This window comes from Dermacentor andersoni, chromosome 4, assembly GCF_023375885.2.
Source record: "Dermacentor andersoni chromosome 4, qqDerAnde1_hic_scaffold, whole genome shotgun sequence".
In the NCBI taxonomy this organism is placed as follows: Eukaryota; Metazoa; Arthropoda; class Arachnida; order Ixodida; family Ixodidae; genus Dermacentor; species Dermacentor andersoni.
The window spans coordinates 140767737-140787650 of NC_092817.1; the positions used below are offsets into that span (position 1 = coordinate 140767737).

Sequence of the window (19914 nt, forward strand, 5' to 3'; positions counted from 1 at the left end):
TTCTACCCAGTTGTAGAGGGTCAGTGCCGGAATAGTCTATTCAGGCATCATTCCCAGTGATCCGCGTTTTCTACTGTATGTAGTGCAGAACCCGGCTGCAATGTTATATTTGGACACGTACCCGGTGGCGCATGTTTTCTGCAAATACTCCAGAAATATTTCCGCCGATGAAACGACGACGAAAAGAAAACTGCGGGGATAAGGCAAATGCTTCAACACGGGAAGTAACCGAGACAACGGAAAACAGACACACACTTCGCTTGTGTGCGATATTTCACGCGTTTCTTTCCCTCCATTTGTGCGCAATATATTCTGCCAATAAGTGTAGTCGTTATTCGGTACATCGAGGCAACTACAAAAGTAGCGCAGCAATGTTGTCGAAATGTGTTCAAAATAAACGAGACAAACACGCCGTGGTAAACGGCAGAGAAAAGACAATAAGCAGCCTTCTTCTGCTACCATTGGCGAAGACAGAAAAAATAAAGAAGAGATAGTTGTGGTAGATGGCGTAGTTTTATAGGCATGGACGCAAAAGCAACGCAAGCGCTACACGACGAAAGAAAGAAACAAGCCGCAGTGAAACAAAAGTGCGTGGTACAACTAGGGACCCGAACATTTTCGCAGCGTCCTTTTCATCTGTCAACGTGTATGTGTACCTGCACATATATAAAGTTGCCGTTTCAAGTGTAGTTCTGTTTATAAAACCAGTGTATCCTTTTTTGTTCTATTTCCCTTCGTTTTTGAGGTGTTTTAATTCAATATACACCTAAAGCAATTAGATCAATTTTTCTTCCTTCTAAAGTAAAAAGATGGCAGGACGCACGCACTCGCGCACTTCGTTGCTTTATTTTTAAAGAAGCGAATACTGTGCCTACGACCGTCGCCACTGTTTTTTTTTATTTTACTCGTTGAAGAAACCACGCCTGCGTAAGCTATGGTATTGAAGAAATATCCCATAGATTTCCTCGCAACGCTGTTTCCCATAGGGCGCCCAAAGTAGAGAAGTTCGATCATGAGTCGGTATGCCCAGAGTGCCTGTTTGTATTATAACTTACCTGCAGCGAACTCACTGCAATTTCTTTCTTTCCTTCCCTCCTCTCTCTCCCTGTTATCTTTGTTTTCCCCCTTTCCCTTTCCCCCGGTGTAGGGTAGCCAACCGGACATGATTCTGGTTAACCTCCCTGCCTTCTTCTTATCTCTTTTCCTCCTCCTCCTACCTACATACCACTCATTGCATCGATTGCGGTGTTTGTTTGTCATGAGTGTTGCCTTTCTCTTGATTGTATATCGTGGGGGTGCAAATCAGTCAAGTGGTTGGATCCGTGTTTTTCCCCAGCATCTCTCTTCTTTATGATAAAAAGAATGGACAATAAACACTTTTTGTGCCTACCAATGCGATGTTACGCAATGAGATGGCAGTATGTGTAAATAATAAAAATACTTACAGTGACAATAAATAATTCCTCATTTCGTAATAAAAGTGAACGCGTTCTCTCTTTGTGTACGTAACTGCTGCAAAACGACATATGTCAGCCAGCTGCTTTAAACCAATAAAATTTTGAACCACAAGCTTGAATACGTGCATATTCTACTGTGGGTGCGAGTTCTTTTTGCACAACGTTTTCCTGAGTGCCTTTTATCTTTGTCCTAATAGTTTTTAACGCAGTACCAATCGCCGAATCAGATCTCCCACCTTCACCCCACTTTCCCAGACTACAAAGCTACACCTGATTGAGACAACCGCCCCTTAATTTTAAAGTCACAGCACCGCCGGTGACCCCAGACCACGTAATGTTGACGAAATGCTCATTCACTCTTGGTAGTGTAGCTTATGGTGATGACTCGCAATATTGATAACCGGTGAGAGGGCACATGCTTGCATGGTTTCTCATCAAGGAGATTACCCCGAGTGCGCAGCGTGATTCTCTACAGGTGCTTGCAATAGCCAGCGATGGTAGCTGCAACGGCAGCTGCATAGGAGCATACAACAATGTTTTGCGGGTGAGGTACAGTCAAGCAAACAATCACGCTTCTTCAAGCGTTTTTACTAAGCTTATAGCACGAATGTATGGAAGAGGCTTACCGAACTGACATATAGCTAATGATGAAGGCAAGTGACTAAATAATGAAAAATGCAGGACCGGTTCTTGTGTTGTTTGGTTTTTTTAGCTTCGTTTGACTGCTGGTTTCTACTACGTTTAGTATTTAACTTCACCCGAGTCGCAGGAACACGTTTTGGGCCGCGATTTAAAATGACTTCACTGAAATGGGGTAGGAAGAGCACCGAAAATAATGGCAGTAGTGTCAGCGCCACGACCGCTTCCATTTACTGGCCACGTCGAGTCAGTTTCACTTTCCTACAGATTACAGCCGTGTCCGCTTACGCAATCAATTTTCTTACTAGAGTCTGACGACACGGCACGTGACGGACATTACGATCGACCGAGCCGGAGTTAAATTACGGCAGCTTAAACGCTCTCATTTCAGCCGTGCGGGAGGCGCTACTTCACGCTTGCGCCATAAAATGACGACTAACTCCAACTTCAGTGCCCTATTTCTTTTTTTCTTCTGCTCTCTCTACTAGTGTTTCCGCGACGGCACGTTAGTGGTCTCGCCAAGATTCATGGACACCGCGATAGGACTTCGCTAAAGTTCATTCTTGTGTCGGCCCGCGTTCATTTCAGACTGACACAATTTCCGTCACAGATGAAAGTGGGTAAAAAAAAAAACATACAAAATGGGGCGTCACTACCCGAATGTATTAGCTTTTTACTTAACAGCCATTGTTCAGTGAATTAGGTCATCACCATCTCCTCGAAACGAAAGTATTCCTTTTTCTTATACGTGCGTCTAAAAAAGGAATGAGAAACACACTACGCGGCTTCATCCAATTTAGATTTGCCCGATTCCCACGACGCCGCATAATGAAAGCGTTCGGACCTCGACACTCGACACTTCAACACACAAACACCGAGAATCTGCTCTTACCATCCGCGATGGGTAAATGCTCGGCTGTCAGGGGCCTCGCTATTCGCGCCGAATCCGCCGCGGCTTTCAGCATTAATGCATCGTCGCCACGGAAGCGAAAATAATAAGAATAATAAAGAAATGAGCAAACGAACAAACAAGCGAACGAACAAAGAAATGAACGGGCACCAAGTCGCCGCCTGTTCTGTTGATTAAATGCCAACGGAGGGCACTCGATGACCTTTAGCCTCGACGCCGAAGTCGTAGCACATCGCGGGCGTCGCGACAATCGCGGTGCCAAGGTCTTCCAAAGCCACGTTTTCGGCGGACTTATGGGGACACTTTACCAGGCTTCTCGGCCTGACTGCACTGCACGAAATATCCGTTATGTCGTCAGAGAAGCTCGTGTTTGTTGTTTTCTCTGGACAGCGTCTGCGCGATAGGATATTTGTGGCAGACCACTGGGGTGACGTGAAAGGTTCGGCTAGTTGGCAGTTTGTGGATATGAGAATGGAGGCTTGGGTTAGTTCTTTCAGCATCAGGAATGGTAGATGAGCACGAAGGACATGGATGAAAAGGAAACATGTTTGTGCTGCTTTACTATTCGTCATGGTGCATGTGCAGTGAGTTTCAGATCATCAGTCTAGCAGCAGTCTAGTAGCAGCGAACACCACGAGCCCTCTCGCAATCAGCGCATGGGTCGTCGCCGTCATCTTCGAGCTGTCACTGAAAACACGAGGTGCATCTGCTCTACTACATTGAACCCCGGGTGTCAAACGCAGCCACCCTGCCGACTCGGGGAGCAGACAAGATGACATTGTCGTAATGGCGAAGAATCCACGGTGCAGTCAACAACCCTCGTAACTTTTCAAAGGTTTTTCAAAGACCGAAAACAAGAGGCACGTCCGCTTCACTGCTCATGTCGGATTATTACGTAAAATACAGGACGAAGGTATAGTATAAGAAAAAAAATGACAAGCGCATGCGATTGTCCTTTTCCCGTCTTCTGCGCTGTATATGTGCCATCGTTGTGTACGTATAGCCTGAAAAATTGTTACTTCTAAACCAAATGTAATTCTGGCGAATTTTTCTTTTCGTTTTTTAATGGAAGATCAGTTCACTGACAAGCCTTTTGGTGACTGACATGTATATGCAGCATATCGCATGGATGTTTATTTCGCAATCGTTTATGACTCAGCTAGCAAGACTGTGTCTGAAAGAGCGCTATGCAAATAAACTTTCAGGAGTCTAGATTTAGCATAATCTATGGAAAACACTTACAGTGTCCTTTCAATGAACAATAAAGAAAACACGACATTTTTATTAATAAATACTTGTAGTTTGACTACCCCATGTTGCTAACTATCTCAAAGTTCTTTATGGCGTAGTACCATTAACCCGTTTTAATGCTTAAATAGAAAATGCTGCACAATCGACCAAGGTCGAGCAAATGAAAAACATCGCTTTAAGTTACTTTATTTTTGGTGCATATTATTTTATGGCATTTATATATTACAAGCGTGCTAAAAAGTTCCAATGTAACTTACGATAGCCGACATGTGCGGTATATATACGCACTTGACGGAGTGCAAGGTCCACATTTGAACAGAACGGTCTCAGTTTAGAGTACTTTTCTTTCTCCGGGGAGCAGCAAAAGTGGATTTCCTCAGCAAAATAGTTCAGTTTTTAGGCAAGGCAACTTCCTTGTCATGCGCTGATAAACATCGATTCTTAGCGCGTATGTAACTTCGAGCGCCTCCATATCCTTTGAGCGAGCCTTGTGAACTGTTAAAAAGAATTGCACAGCTCTAACGGTAATGTTATGAAATGATTGTAGAGGAGTGAGGCTGTGGTCAGGCGCTTTTCGCGACTACAATGGCCGAATTCTTGCAGAAATGGTAACTTTTCGTCTGTCTTTATTTATTTATTTTGCAGCACAGCGAACAGACGTGGTGTCAAAGCGGAAAATGTATGATGTAACAGCAATGCATTTTAATATGCAGACACATTTTTGTAGATTATTGTAGCAGCTTTGTCCTAGTAAAACATGAGCACACGACTTTATTGTAATTTACTCATGGAAACCTTTCCGACAGCAAAAGCATGCACTAAAGTATAAACCCCATGCAAGCGATCTTGCACGCGACAGCGACAAGCGACGCGATGGAGATGGCTGTCGCGTTCGCTCGTCGCCTACAAGTTGCACCCCATGCGAGCGATGGCTTCGAGCGACGTCTCCCCAGTGTTGCTGGTATGAGGGCAGCAATATAGGCGCCGAAACTAGCGTGACGCGTGCTTTATTAACTTAAGTTGATGTATTTTACTGTAAAAAGCAGCATAAAATATTTCTGAAAGTCTTTATCCTTGCACCTATAAAAATTCAATTGTTTGCTCGTTCCGTGCGACAATCGGAAGTACTGGAGTTATGTACATCCAGTTCTGGCTTTGCGCTATTGGCTAGTCGCTCATAGCACTTCCGGGCGACGAGCGACGAATTCTAGATTTGCAAAACCGAGCGATCGCGCGACAAGACCGAGCGATCTGTTCAAGCTACGGCCCGATCCGTCGCGCGAACCCGTCGCTCGTCGCTGTCGCGCACGAAATCGCGCTAATGGGGTTTAGCCTTTATGACCTGACAAACTGGTCTTACCGTAGTAGAGCAGAAAAAAAACTCAGTGCCCTTCCACTCTGTGAAGAGGCATGACCAGAGGCATGAGGCAGAGGCATGAGCCACTTAATGGTGCACTGCCCCTCCACCGCTGGTCGGCCCGGCATTGCCCTATCTTCGCGATCGGCCAACGTATGGGGATTGCTTAATGCCTACTTCACCTCCGACGCGGGTCGGCCCGGCATTGCATTGTATTTGAGATCGGCTCACGCATGGGGAGTGTTCGTCTGCTTCACTTCCGCCGCGGGTTGGCCCGATATTTTGCTATCTTCGGGATTGGCCCACGTTTGGGGAGAGTTTAACGCCTGCGTCAACTCTGCGTGGGTCGGACCGGCATTGCACTATCTTCAGGATTTTTTCCAACACGCGGACACGATAGTAGGCAAAGTAGCCATTAAAAGCTTCGCTGTAAAAAGAATTCACCGAGAATTACGGTACTCCATAAAGCGAATTTTGAGCGCAGCCGTTTAGGTGTGTTGAATTCGCAATATATATACTGTGCCAAATAATTTGATTCTGAATTACAGGGTCCTCTCGGCGGTGGCGCTTAGCCTCTGCTCGGGCAGCTCGTTCAGCACCAGCGGCAGACGAAGCACTTCCACCACTAGCGTCGCTCATTCATCATTAAGAAAGCGTGAACACGCGAACACGTGGCACTTGCGGAGCGCATTCTCTAACGCCGGCGGCGCACTGGGTCGGAAACCCACGCCAGCGCTCTGTTTCAAGTGCGCTCGCTGCATGCCTAGTGGCCACCGCTGAGCATGTCTCGTGCGGCACTCCGCTTTTCTCGCCACCCTTTCGCCATACTCTCCTCATCCGCCCTCATCTTCATGTTTCCGCTGCACCCTCCTCCTCCTCGTTCCTGCTGGTCGCCTTCTCTGCCAACTTCCAGCCGAAGGACGTTGAAAACTTGTTCAATGTAATTTCCCTCCAAAGGGCCGCCCCGCTATATTCAAGTACTTGGGTGGTACTAGAGAAACCAATATAGCCTACGCTGGAACTCACTGTCATGTTCTTATGTGCCATGCTAAAACTGAGCCATTGAAGTCTACTTTAGATCGACATGCGCCGTGCACATCGAGCATGCTTACCCTGCCGCTGGAGAGATTCACTTCACCTTGAGGAAAATTCTTTTCCTGCTGTTACGGCCTGTCTTTTTCACTGTGCAGTTTCATCATGCAGCCGTACGTGTGTATTATACTTTTTCCCGTATACTTACGGGTAGAGTTTCCTAGCATTTATTTTTTTTGTGTGTGTATGCTCAGCACTAGGTCCCGTACATAAAATATTCCTACATCTCCTAAGGTCTGTACGGTAGGTATGGGGCCGTTTCAGTGGATAGTTCAGACATCAGGAGTTCGCGCAGCTACGCACTGGGAACTTCACGGGCGTTAGCCATATAAAAACGTTGATGGGTTAGTTCTTAGTCGGTCGCACGACGCGGTATCCAAAAGCTCCAGCGAAAGACCAAATTTCTAGCACTTTGCACCCGAAAAAAAAAAAAAAAACAAGCGTAAATCGCCCAAGGGTCACTCACCACACCGCACATAATATCAAAGAATGGACATCAACAATGTCATTGCTACTATCCTTGGCTACAGCAACGACGAGGTGGTTCTGCAACAGCTGCACGAAATATAATTGTGTTCATTACAATAGGGGTGTAATATTCTCTTAACTATTAGAATTCACGGCGCAAGATGACCGAGCAGCTGTTTCTGAACATAAAGCTCTACCAGCCACCATGCATGCCGACTATTGTGTTTTGCCCTGTCAACTCACACTGCACGGAACCATAAACAGAGAGACTCCGTATCCGCCTCTAGTGGGATGTAGAAGCCATAGATATACGCTCTAACATTGACCACTGCCGCTCTCGGTTCTTTGGCCTTGGCCGTTGTGCCAAGCTTCCCACTTCTTTTCCTCTCCAGGAAAGCCAGTAAATAGCTCGCATTTTTCTTTTGCGAAGGGGTGCTGTGTACCAATAATCGGCCTTATTCGACATGGTTGCTGCGTATATTTTTTGTCGTCGTGTTTGTTTCTGCGCTGCGTGAGAAAGGGAACCTCCGTGAAAAAAAAAACATCTCTGTGGATCATGCATGCGTCAGCTTTTATGGGAAGAGCGCCAAGGTTTCTGTGATGTCAGAGATCGGGGTCGGGTCCATGACCGTCACGACGTTTGTTTGCGACACAAATCAGCCGCAAAAGTGAGTATAAATACAGTTCCAACGGCGTGCTTTTAAATTAGCACTGTTTTGCACTTAGCATAACTAGTATTTAAACTTCACATAAGGACTTTTCACCCCCCTACCCATACATAAAGCACAAATAAGGGGCTAATCGGTGGACTTTACCGCAGTGCCAAAGGAATGCAAATTTTTGACAACAGTGCTTCGATTAGTGCAAGAAATGACCAGTTTGCCTGATTGAAGTTTGTAATTGGACATCCTAGCTTTCCACAATCTGCAAATCCAAATCGTCGCTCTCATTCTGCCGTGCCACGTTGATTGCATGGTACGGCGCTTCTTAACCTCAGAATCAGATCAAACGCATTATAAGCCTCTCATTTACTTCGCCCTCAGTTTTTCTTGCGTCCACGAACTTCCCTTTGTTGCAAAATTGTTGAACGCATTTATATTCTGAGCGACTCGCCTTGGCAACACAATGGTTTAGGGGGACCTTGCTGATAGCGACATTAAGATCACCTTTCAGTTTTGCTCGGGCCATTTGCTATAGAAACTACTTGAACTTGGCTGCGTTTCACGCTCCTCTCTTACACGAAGTTAATTTAGACTTCGTAATATAGGACGAGTGATATTTTCTTGATATCTTCTCAGCCATGCAGGCCATATTCATTTCAAGAATGAAGTCTTCGCCGCGATCAGTTCCGAAAACTCAGACACAGGATGTAGCGCAAGAAAGAGGAAACGTTCGTAGAGATTGCAATGCCGCTATCCTCGGGATCGTGTTGCGTTTCTTAATCTTACGGCTACCTCATCTCAGTTTTCGTGCTTGTTCCAAAGTTCCAGTTCATGCAAATATGCCAAGCAATGGCATATTTTGCTACGACTATGTTACGTATTTTCTTGCCGCATGACTTTCGCAACTTTAAGGTTTGAAGTCTGTGGCGTCAACGAAGCCGAAAGCTTTGAAATAGGACCTAGGTGCAAAGCGTGCTGTGCTAAACAAGTAACAGTCGTGAGACAGGCCTTCACCCAGGACGCCTACCCTATATGAAACGTTTGATACGTGACCCTTGTTACGGTTCCCTATTTCCCTTTTTGTTTCTGTTGATTACATGTGACAGTATGGGAAGTTTTGCTACTGAAGGACCCGCTTTCCCAAACAGATATAAAAAATGCACTAAACGAACAAACATAACGAGAAAGCAATAGAAAGAATGAAAAGCTTCCAGAATCGCTTAGAATGAAAGAGGCTCACTACATACATCAGGTATCAGTGACCACACGGCAGTTGTTGCAGGCATTAAAAATAATGTAGAAAAACGTTAAATAGGGCAGCAATAAAGGCTTTGCTATTCAGCAAGGGTGACTACTCAAGCATAGCTCAAATGCTACAAGATCATTTGCCCGTGTTTGAGTGCCTTGCTTAAAACGATGGCGTAAACGATTTATGTCTTAAGTTTAGGGATAAGATTTTAGCTCTAATGGATAAGTATATACCTGCGATACAAGCAGGCAAGCTTAATAAATGCAAGAAGCCATGGATGACGTCCGATATTTTTGAGAGAAATCAAGAAAAGGCGACGAGTTTTTCATAAAAAAAGAAAACTGGAAGCAGTTAACACGCGAAAAAATTGCAAGCATTACGGAGTATTATAAATCAAGTGTGGAATAAGCAAAAGAGAAATATTTCGAGGGCCTCAATAATAAACTTACCCCAAGTCGTTTTGGCATTATATCAAGGAGTGCGGATTTGATAATGTTGGAACCAGGGAATTGAATTATAATGATACGGTTATAGTCGATGAGGAAGCTAAAGCCGCATGTTTAAATACGTATTTCCAATCCCTGTTTTTACCCAAGCATGACGTTCCTTCCCAACCGCACCCAAGCACGTTTCCACTGATGCCGCCGGTGGAACTGAGTGTTCGCCATATGTGTTCTCTTTTTGAAAGCCAAGACAAGTTAAAAGCAGTTGGTCCTGATGGTATCTCTCCCCGTGTACTGAACCAATGTGCTGCGCCCATCTTGCTTTACCTTTACACAATTTACTCAAAATCCCTTTCAACAGGTACTTTACTCGATGATTGGAAAATTTTCCATGTTGTTCCAGGCCATGAGGGTGGCCCGAAAAAGGATGTAACAAATTACCGGCCCATTTCATTAACATCAATATCATGTAAAATTTTTACAGATAATGATGTTCTGATCAATGAGCAGCATGGTTTTCGCAAGGGCTTTTCTTGTACTCCGCAACTTGCAGAGTTCTTTCATGAGCTGGCTTCCAACGTTGACGAGGGTGGGCAAACAGGTTGTGTGTTTTTAGATTTTCCAAAAGCCTTCGACACCGTGTCGCACTCTATTCTCCTCGTTTCCAAAAAAAAAGAAACAAATAGAAACAGTTTACACCATAAATAAGTATGTGATTACCATCGAACCAACATGCAAATATCTTGGCGTTGTTTTATCGCATGATAAATCGCATGATATATCGCATGATATATCGCATGATACTTATTATGTTGTTGGTAAAGAAGCAAGGGCTCTTAGCTTTATCCAGCGGAACCTAAGATGGGCACTCCAGAATTTAAAGAACACAGCCTACCTCACATGTATTAGGCCGATTTTAGAGTACACATGCCCTGTATGGGACCCGATGCAGGCCAGGTCTATAGATAAGCTTCAAAAAATTCAAAATAGAGCTGCGCGGTTTGTTTTAGGGCGGTACAAGCGGACAGACAGCTGTACCGCTATAAAAACGGAATTGGGTTGGGAATCGCTTTCTTTACGCAGAAAAAATCTGCGGTTGAAGTTTTTCTTTTGTGTTTTTCATGGCAATACTGGAATTCCTTGTAATAACTAGCTTGATGAACCCAATTACATATCCAGTCGAAATGACCACCGACACAAAGTGCAAGACTACCGTTCAAGGACAACTATGTTTGACAATTCCTTCTTTGTGATGACTATCACAGGTTGGAACCGGCTGCAAGAGACGCAAGTGTGCTGTATATATGAAGAAATGTTTCATTTGAGTCTGTGCCCCACTGCTGTAACGCCTTTTCGGCAAAGCGGGGCACTCACTGAATAAAGAATAAAGACCTTCTAGTACTAGAAGGTTGATATCTATAAAATTTCCAAATATATACAAATCATGCGTACAGCATAGTTAGTAAATGACTTGCGACAAGTACTAGTAGTCTCGCCTCATGCATGTGCATGCGGCTCACCGACTTCCAGGAGCATTCCACCATTGGCTTGGTCAGGTCGAACACTTCGGGTATGCGCTTTCCGACCACGGCGGGCATGACGGCCTGCAGGCTGTTGCCGATGTTGGTGATGTTCAGGCTCTCGTTGAACACGACGCAGAAAGGGAAGATTTCGAGGAACACGAATGCCTTCACCGGTAGCAGAGTTCTGCTCACCATGTCCTCTTCATCCTGCTCGACAGCAACACTCCGTTACGCACGCGAATAAGATATGAAACGTAAGAGCACGTGGCTTGGTTCAGGTGGCGCAGAATTACGAGCCGCACACTTTTGGAACAAATATTTGATTTAAGAACCATACCAAACATTGAGCCGCTTTCTTCATACTAAGACAGGACTTTCATTGGCATGTAATGTGCGTATAATACGATTGTCTTCAAGTATTCCACCTGCAGACAACGTACGCCATTGTTGCAAGACTTTCTCGTCATGGTCATATAAATGAAAATAGCTCGCTGTACGTCCTCGCCTTCGCGACCTTATAGGATCAATGATAACTACTCGCCTTCCGCGCAAATTCTAATTTGGCGCTTATTCGTTTTATGGTATGTTACATTACCTGGTAATTATTGCGCGTCTTCTCAAACTACCCCGACACCCAAAGTTCATGTCCAAAAGCTGTGCAGATGATTTATAAATTATTCATTTGTGTATGCGTTTCCCTTCAGCTGTCTGGCCCTGAAGTGGTTGAACAAATATAGCCTATATGAAATGGGAAGTTCCAATGAGAGAAAAAGATTTTGAAGTTACGTTTTTGACAAGGCATTGAGAAACATTACGTCACAGATGTTCAAGCCCCTTCTGGTATTCGTTCAACGGAGACATTCAACTCGTTTGTACAATACACGCTGTTGTAAACGTTACGAGGAGCATCTATTTCGAAGTCGACAATATGGGTCTGTTTTCGACTAGACGATGGTAAAGATATTCTATCACACGTGCCAACCGAAGTTTGTATATTCAAGATGAAAAGATTCTTTCGTGTTCGGCCGCACATGAATATTCTTCCCGGGTATCGTCATCAGCAGCATCCTATTTTTTATGTCCACTGCAGGACGAAGGCCTCTCCATGCTATCCCCAATTAACCTCTGTCTTGCACTAGCTGATTCCAAGTTTCTCCTGCCAATTTTCTAATTTCATCACCCCACCCCATTTTCTGCCATCCTCGATCGCGCTTCCCTTCCCTGCGCACCGATTCTGTAACTCTAATGGTCCACTGCTTATCCACACTACACGTTACTTGGCCTGCCCAATTACATTTTTTGTCAACGAGATATTGGCTATTGCCGTTTGCTTTCTGAACCACACCGCTCTCTTTTTGTGCCTTAACGTTACGCCTAACATTTCTCGTTCTATCGCTCTATGCGCGGTCCTTAGTTTCTTCTCGATCCAACGTCCAAGTTTCTGCCCCATATGTTAGCACCGGTGGAATGCAATGACGGTAGATTTTTCTTTTCAACGACAGTGGTAAGCTTCCAGTCAGGAGTTCGTAGTGCTTGTCGTATGCACTCCAACGTATTTTTATTCTTCGATAAATTTCCTTCCCATGATCATCAGGATCCCCTGTGAGTAATTGATCGAGATAATCTTCTCACGTACACACAGACTATATATATATATATAGATACATACATACATACATACATACATACATACATACATACATACATACATACATACATACATACATACATACATACATAACATTCATGGAATTCCTGAAACACATAAGTGCTAGAAAAAAATATTTCAAATTCGCGTTAACAAGAAAACCAAACACCTTTTATTATTTTGTCCGTGCCTTGCTCTAAACTAGAAAGAAAAAATACGGCCAGACCAAGTGGCTGCTAAGCAATTAAGGCAATTTCGAAACACTGCAGCAGTCAAGAGAATAGTGGCAGCTGTGAAAGCAGGTAGCTACATACCGAATTTGAGTCATAATAATGTCCGCCTAGAAAACAGGGAAAAGTTTACGTACAGCAACAACAATGCCTGCAAACTCAATGGTGCACATTAAGCGGTTCATGCATAATTAAAGCGGTAAACACAATCATTGCTACTGCAGATATATTCTATAGAAAATAAGAGTTTAATTACTATGGACCTATATGCTTTTCCTTATTTCTCCTTCTTAACCCGTAGTTGTTCAGGCAGCAGTGTGAACCAACATGGCTAAAGATGAGGTAGCTCAAGAAGTTTACTTGCACAGCACAAAAGTAGGATAAGGCGGGCACTCCATCAGCTAATAGGGAGCGAAATGATTAATTAATGCTCATATTCAAAAAGCTGCCTCAACGTTTCTGAGCACGCCACCTTCTTCATATGGCCGGCATTGCATTTTCGCCATCTCAGCGCATGAAAACTGTGTCAGTGATGGCCTTTTGTGAACTCGAGAAACATGAGACGTCGTGTGTGTAAACCCGACCTATTTCCAACCTGGTGACCTTTTCCACTTCTATTGATTGGTAACTGTTGCGAGCTCTAGTATAAGCTCACAGCACGGGAAATCATGCCTAATGCTTGTTGAAATCTGCCGGACGATATTGACCATGATGGTGTCGTAGTTGGCCCAGAAAAAAATGTTTTAGCTGAAAAGCCGTCTCACATGATTTCCTACAGGTAGAGGACCTTTATTCAACAGTCACCCATCGTGGAACCCTTTTCTAACATCGCCTCTTCCTAAATGTAAACACAAACGTTTTAATGATATCGGTCTTGCCTGAGATAATTGGTCATTTTGCGTCTCTTTTTCCACACTACATACCGCCGTAATTCATAAATTCGCAGGTGGCTTATAGCCGCGAATAACTGTTAGTTCTATTATTTGCTACTTCAATTGTGCACTCGCTGACAAACTCTGGCGGCCATTTCGTAGTATCTGCGAAACAAATATTTATGCAACGCATTCTTTGGTAGCTGTCTTAGTGCTACGAGAGGCAGTTTGTACAGGGGACGCCATATTCACACTGGAAGAAATCTAATGAGGAAATCAAGCTAGGTACATTAATTTGTTTTCTATAAAAATTATCGTAGTGTATTATTAATATACAATTTCCCAATGAATCATAGAAAATAATTTAAATAAAGGACTCAGACTAATACAAATGAAAGTTACAAATAAATTTTGGAACAACGATATCGCGCTTTCTTCTTTCAGCACATGACTAATTACCTAGCATCTTTTTTTAAATCCTACTACTTCAATTCATCTTACTCTAAATACATAAATCTCGTATTTTTGTTACCGCTTGTGTTTAGCATTTCTTTCCTAATTCGGACGGCTATATCCTCAATGCCTAACCGGCGCCTACGAAATGACCTCTTTTCCTTCTATGCTTTCCTGGGCTGTATTCAGAATAATGAAAAACCCTTCCAAGCATTCGATCCAGCCCTTTCCCATAAGCGCATGACCGTATGAAAGTGAGATCCGTTGTGAATGCCGCAGTGAGCCATAACCTACTGAAAACAACATGCTCAATATTTTTTTAGCTATTCCAAACGGTGTCACATAGCATACGCTTTGTTCTCATCTCAGCTGCGTTCACATATATTGGCCGTTTCACAAAGGCGACGACCTGTACGTGACCTGAATGCCGAGAAACGGCAATAAAGGATAGGAAAAGAACGAGGGAGCGCGTACTCGAGTACACGAGGGGAAAGTTGCGCTAAGGCCCTCTTCGAATCGTTTCCCCGATGCCGGGACTGGGAAGTTAGACGCACTTGGACGTCCAACCGAGGACGCTACAGGATCGGCCTCCGTGATGGCAGTAGTAGTACGGCAAAACATTCAGATCACGCTCGATAAAGCTAACTTATTTGGGTGCAGGACGCAGTTAAAACAGAACAAAGAAGGACGTCTCTGTAGATAAGAAAACCTTCAGTATACACGGCCTCCCCAACGGAGGAGGGGAGGCCAGTTAGAAACGAGACACATCCCGTGGTGTTGATCTGCTTTGCGATGGCGCGAGGTAGGGAGCACGTAAACAAACAGAAGAACAAGAAATAAGTGCGAACTCCAGTAAAAACGGGCACCTCGCCGACCTGCTGTGCCCAGTGCGATCTAATAAAGGGAAAATGAGACATCCAGCCAATCATAGCACCCGCTAAAAAGAAAATTAATACCTGTTCCTCGATATAAAAGCCTCGCAGTTTAAGAAAATTTATGCTGGTCACGGACTCGAAACCGGGACCACCGCCTTTCCAAGGCAGGCCTTTACCATCTCAGCTAACGGGGCGACTAGCAGATGGCGGGGTGAAGTCGAACTTAACAGCTCGAAACAAAGGCAAGTGTTTGACATAATACTTCTGCGGAAACCCGCAAGGGGGCATACAGTATTAACCTTTATAAATCTCGGATTCGCAAAGCATTGCCGCACCAGTCTGATTTATTTTTCAAACGTAATGACCTCATCATTCCTGCCTACAAGTAAGATAATAGATTCCTCCCCATAAATATATACAACCATTGTTCTGTAACAAGCTCTTGGGCCCTATAAAGTAAAACTATTCCGATATGTTTTTATTCCAATCTCCTGAGGTCACATTTGCGTAACCGCCGACGCAAGCATCGGGCGCTGACCCACAGGATTGTCTGAACGGACCAATCAAGCGCTCTCCTCGTTCATAGGAGGTCAGATTTGTTTGCTTGAAAAACGGATAACATTGCCTAAACTGAGCGGCTTGTCTTATTTAATTGGCTGACAAGAGGCGAGGAGCACGCTCAAGTGGAGAGGGATTCGATGAGGCTGAGCCAGTGTGCTGAAAGTCGATAACCGGACGGATGAAGAGGGTGGTGCCTGCGTCTGCGATTGGTCCGCTTTCCCTTTCTTAGCTTGCGGTGGCTGGTCGAAAATCACGGCAGCATGCAACGGAAGTTTAAGAATGACGCTAGAATGGATCCTCAACAAAGGAGAGTCGGCAGAACGAGGTCGTAAACGTGCCGAAAGTGCTAGAAAACGTTACACGGCCGCGCAAAAAGCTTTATTGTATGAAGATAAACCCGTGCTCTCCCTCAGGGGCGAGCCATCTGTTATTCCTCTCGAAACCTTGCAGCCTGTGGCTATTCACAAGAAAATCCAGTTTTGTTCGTCATATTAATGCATCTTTAAAGCGTACCTGTCACTTTGACGCGGTGAGTTTTCGTGGTTTTGTGACGTCACGTGGGAGGCAGATGAAGTGGGTGCAGCCCGGAAACTTTTGACCGGTAGCCGAGGGCTAATGGCGAAAAGGCGTCGAATAAAGAATTTTTTTTCCTTTCTTCGGTTTAATCATGCATAATCAGTATATACACGTCATATCATATGGGGACCTGTCGCTGTTTTTGTGCCGTCACATGACAGACAGACAAGTGAAGTTGGTGTGGCCGGAAAATTTTTGGACCAATCGTGAAGGGCTTATCGGAGAACTGGAATATAAAAGTTCGGAATAGCTTTACGTCATAGTGCCCTAAGTCATCGCCCGACATGGCTCTACGCAGGACAGCGCACGTAAAACGAGTCCGCATATATGCATAACTATCTGTACTACCGCTACAAATGCGCCTGTCACCTGTTCGATTCCCCACGGAATTACGCAACTAAACAACAAACACTGCCTAAATTTTCTGATCGTAGAAACATATGCATACGAATTGATTTCTTATACTTATCTTGTTTTTGATTATGCCCAGAAGAACGAGAAGGTAGGCTATATCGGAGCATGCTACTACAATGTCCAGTTAATAACTGAAGCTACCCATTTCATCATGCAGCTGTTATACATATTCCACAGGCAGATCTGAATGCTGTCCCCAAAAACGTTTTAATAAATATTAGTAATAAAGAAATGCCGTATGCATTAACATTAAAGAACATTGGCAGTTTTGTCCACAGAGCAAAATACTGACAGCGATGGGGAAACATGGCGTAGCGCGGCGCTTCAACTACTAGGACAGTGTTGTACTAAGACAGTACGCGGATGGAGCAAAGTTTCTGGCACCTTGAAAAGCTTTAACACGCCATGTGGGGCCTTTAATAGCATCCCACAGCTAGTAGCCACTGTGTATCACTGCGCTCCCTACAAAGAGAAGCGCCAGTAAAATTACATCACTTTCAGATAGTGAACAATCATATTGCTTTGCACTCTTTTATTAGTCTCAAAAGCTTTAAAATAAAAGGCATGCGCTCTGAATGAGTTGTTTAATGTCATTTTGTTCGCTTGCTACAATTTTCAAAAAATCTCGAGGAACTATTGGGCTATGAAAATACGGCCTACATTGAGAGACTTTGGGAGTTATTTAGTATAGCATATATCTTGTACGTACCGCATTATAAAGATATATAGGGTGTGCTACATAACGCTAGACAAGCTGTTCAATGAAGTAAATACTGATAAATCGAAGTGCAGATACAAGGCCCCGAAGACTCTCAGTTCCAGTGATGGCCGCAGAGAGCGAAAATTCAACCATGGCGCGTTACAACGAGGAGCGCACAAGTTGAGCTACTGTAATTTGGTGGAGTACATTTATTCGTTTCCTTTATTTGTTTGGCTAGCAGCGCACTACGCGGTGAAGTATTTGACCCAAAGGTGTACCTGTAATAATCGGCAAATATATAGTTAACTTTATTTTTAAAAGCCAACATTTTCTTTGCGAACCACTCCGGGTTTCACGACCTTGGGCGCTGCTGCCTGGCTGACCCTTGACGAATAGGCCAACCAGTCACAAAAGAGCGCGCGCGTGCACACGTCACTGAGTTCCTTGCAGCACAACCAGATGGCGCTCACCTCCGCGCATTCGCGATAGCGGCGATGCCGGTCACGCGGAGGGAGGAGGAATAAATTCTATGTGTAGAAATGAGACGACGGTGGAAAAGGAGAAAAAAAAAAGAGCCAGAAAGATCGCCTTAGCGCATCCGGGACTGCACAGTGAGGAGGACGTAAACGCTTCCTGCGGATAGAATTCATTCGAGTGACGCTACGTACGTAAGCGCATGCTGCCTCAGAAAACATGGTGGTTTCAAGGCGTCTGTCGTGCACACTAGTAGTCATCAACTCTGCTTAACAAAACGCTCGGTATTTTTGAGTGCACTAGCGCTTGTGTGCATGCGCGCGTGCATGCGTGTACTTGTATTTATATTATTTAGGCAATGGCGCTAATATTTGGGAATGGGGTGGCCGTTTCCTCTGAGCCGCAGCACAAAGGTTCGTTTTAAATCAGTTTTCATTCCATATAATAAAATCTCAGCCCATTTATGCGCCCGACTTTGCATAGGCGCCACCAAGGGAACGTGTTTAATGACGGTCAATTTCATCAGCTGCGGTGTTTCACTGGCATAACGGCTGTTAGGCATCCATCGTTAGTGATCTGCACGTCAGGCCACGTAATAACGTCCTGGTTGAAAAAGAAATTTCCATCTAACGCGAAAATTCATCGCTGGAACCAAGTGTTGTCCCTTTGGAGACCACCCAGGAACGAAAATTAACCTTGAAACCTGTGGGCGTGCACTCCGTTGGGTAAAAACGCACTGTTTCACATTTTCAGCTTTTAATTTCCTTGCGTGCGAGGCGATTAAATAACATTCCTCTAGTCATTCCTTAGATGTGGCAAATAGTAAAACATATATGGTTACTTCATAAGAAGCCAACAAACACTGACACCATAGACAACATAGGGGAAATTACTTGTGCTTACTAAATGACATAAAGAAACGATAACTTAATGGTAATGAAAGTGGATGAAAAAACAACTTCTCGAAGGTGGGGAACGATCCCACAGCCTTCGCATCCACAACCCCCTTTCTTTGTTATATGGTTATTCTTGTTCGAAGGCCATTGAAACAAAACTCTTGTTATTTTGACACCTTGCTAAGGTTCCTAACACGAAGTACAGCATATATAATAGTTTTGACTATTTCTGCATAAATGAATCTCCGCGATAAGTTCTGTGCATATTAGTGAAAAACGTACTTCTGGTTTGACAGTTAGATTAAATGCACTAGAGACGTAATAAATGATTGTGTTTATTACTATTATCCTAAAAACGATTGTCATCTTATCGAAGCCTCACTAAGCACAGCGCACACAAAGGCACCATTGAAAGAAATACACACGCAAAACAATGTTGTGTGGGTGCTTTACTGTCCTAGATCATTGTGTGCGCTGTTCTTAGTCGGACATGAATCACAAATTCACTCACACTCACACCATAGTAATCGAGGCTCTGCTTTTTTTCAACTCAAGCCTCCAAGAGGCTGCACATATTTGTACATTCCATGTACGCGTCTATATTGTCTCTGGACGTGCAAGTCAACATTGAATGTGCGGCCAGCGAAGTAACAACAAGGGCCAGAATCCTTACAATGTATGTTTCTGATCACCTCACCTAGAACCGTGATTTGATCAAAGATTGGACTACCTTTTCGTTCTCAATTTTTGTTTGGATGCTTATCATGGGTTCATTGATTCCCTTTCCGGAAAGACGAATAAGAGAGAAATTATTGGTCTGCTCGTTGCCCACACCACGTCACCATAATGATAACAGGTCCCACTAAACTGCGTGGCCCACCATGATATGTTTGCAAGTTTGCAAGATGGAGGGGTGTGAATCCCGTGCAGGAAAGAAGCAGTCTACAGGTCTATATTATGCGAAGCAGGAATGCTAAAACTTGACATTCAAGCTTATTTGCCTTTAAAACCGTTTTATGATAAACGGAGAAGTAACATGTGGAGTCCTAACTTCTTTCCTTCCTAGTCATTACAGCCATGATGACTAGAACAGAAACAAGGTAGCAAGCTCCTACTTGCTAATGCGCGAATTCTGTTATCGGTTGTTTGCAAGTCAGCTTGATG

General features: G+C 44.1%; 1 protein-coding gene across 1 annotated transcript in view; it reads right to left on the reverse strand.

Annotated features, from left to right (window-relative positions):
• Window positions 1-19914, reverse strand: part of LOC126537843 (soluble guanylate cyclase 88E-like) — a 121550-nt gene that overhangs the window by 55704 nt on the left and 45932 nt on the right. Inside the window, exon 4 of the mRNA XM_055074478.2 lies at window positions 11049-11258. Coding sequence (XP_054930453.1) covers window positions 11049-11258 — 210 coding nt within the window. The remainder of the gene's footprint in view (window positions 1-11048; window positions 11259-19914) is intronic.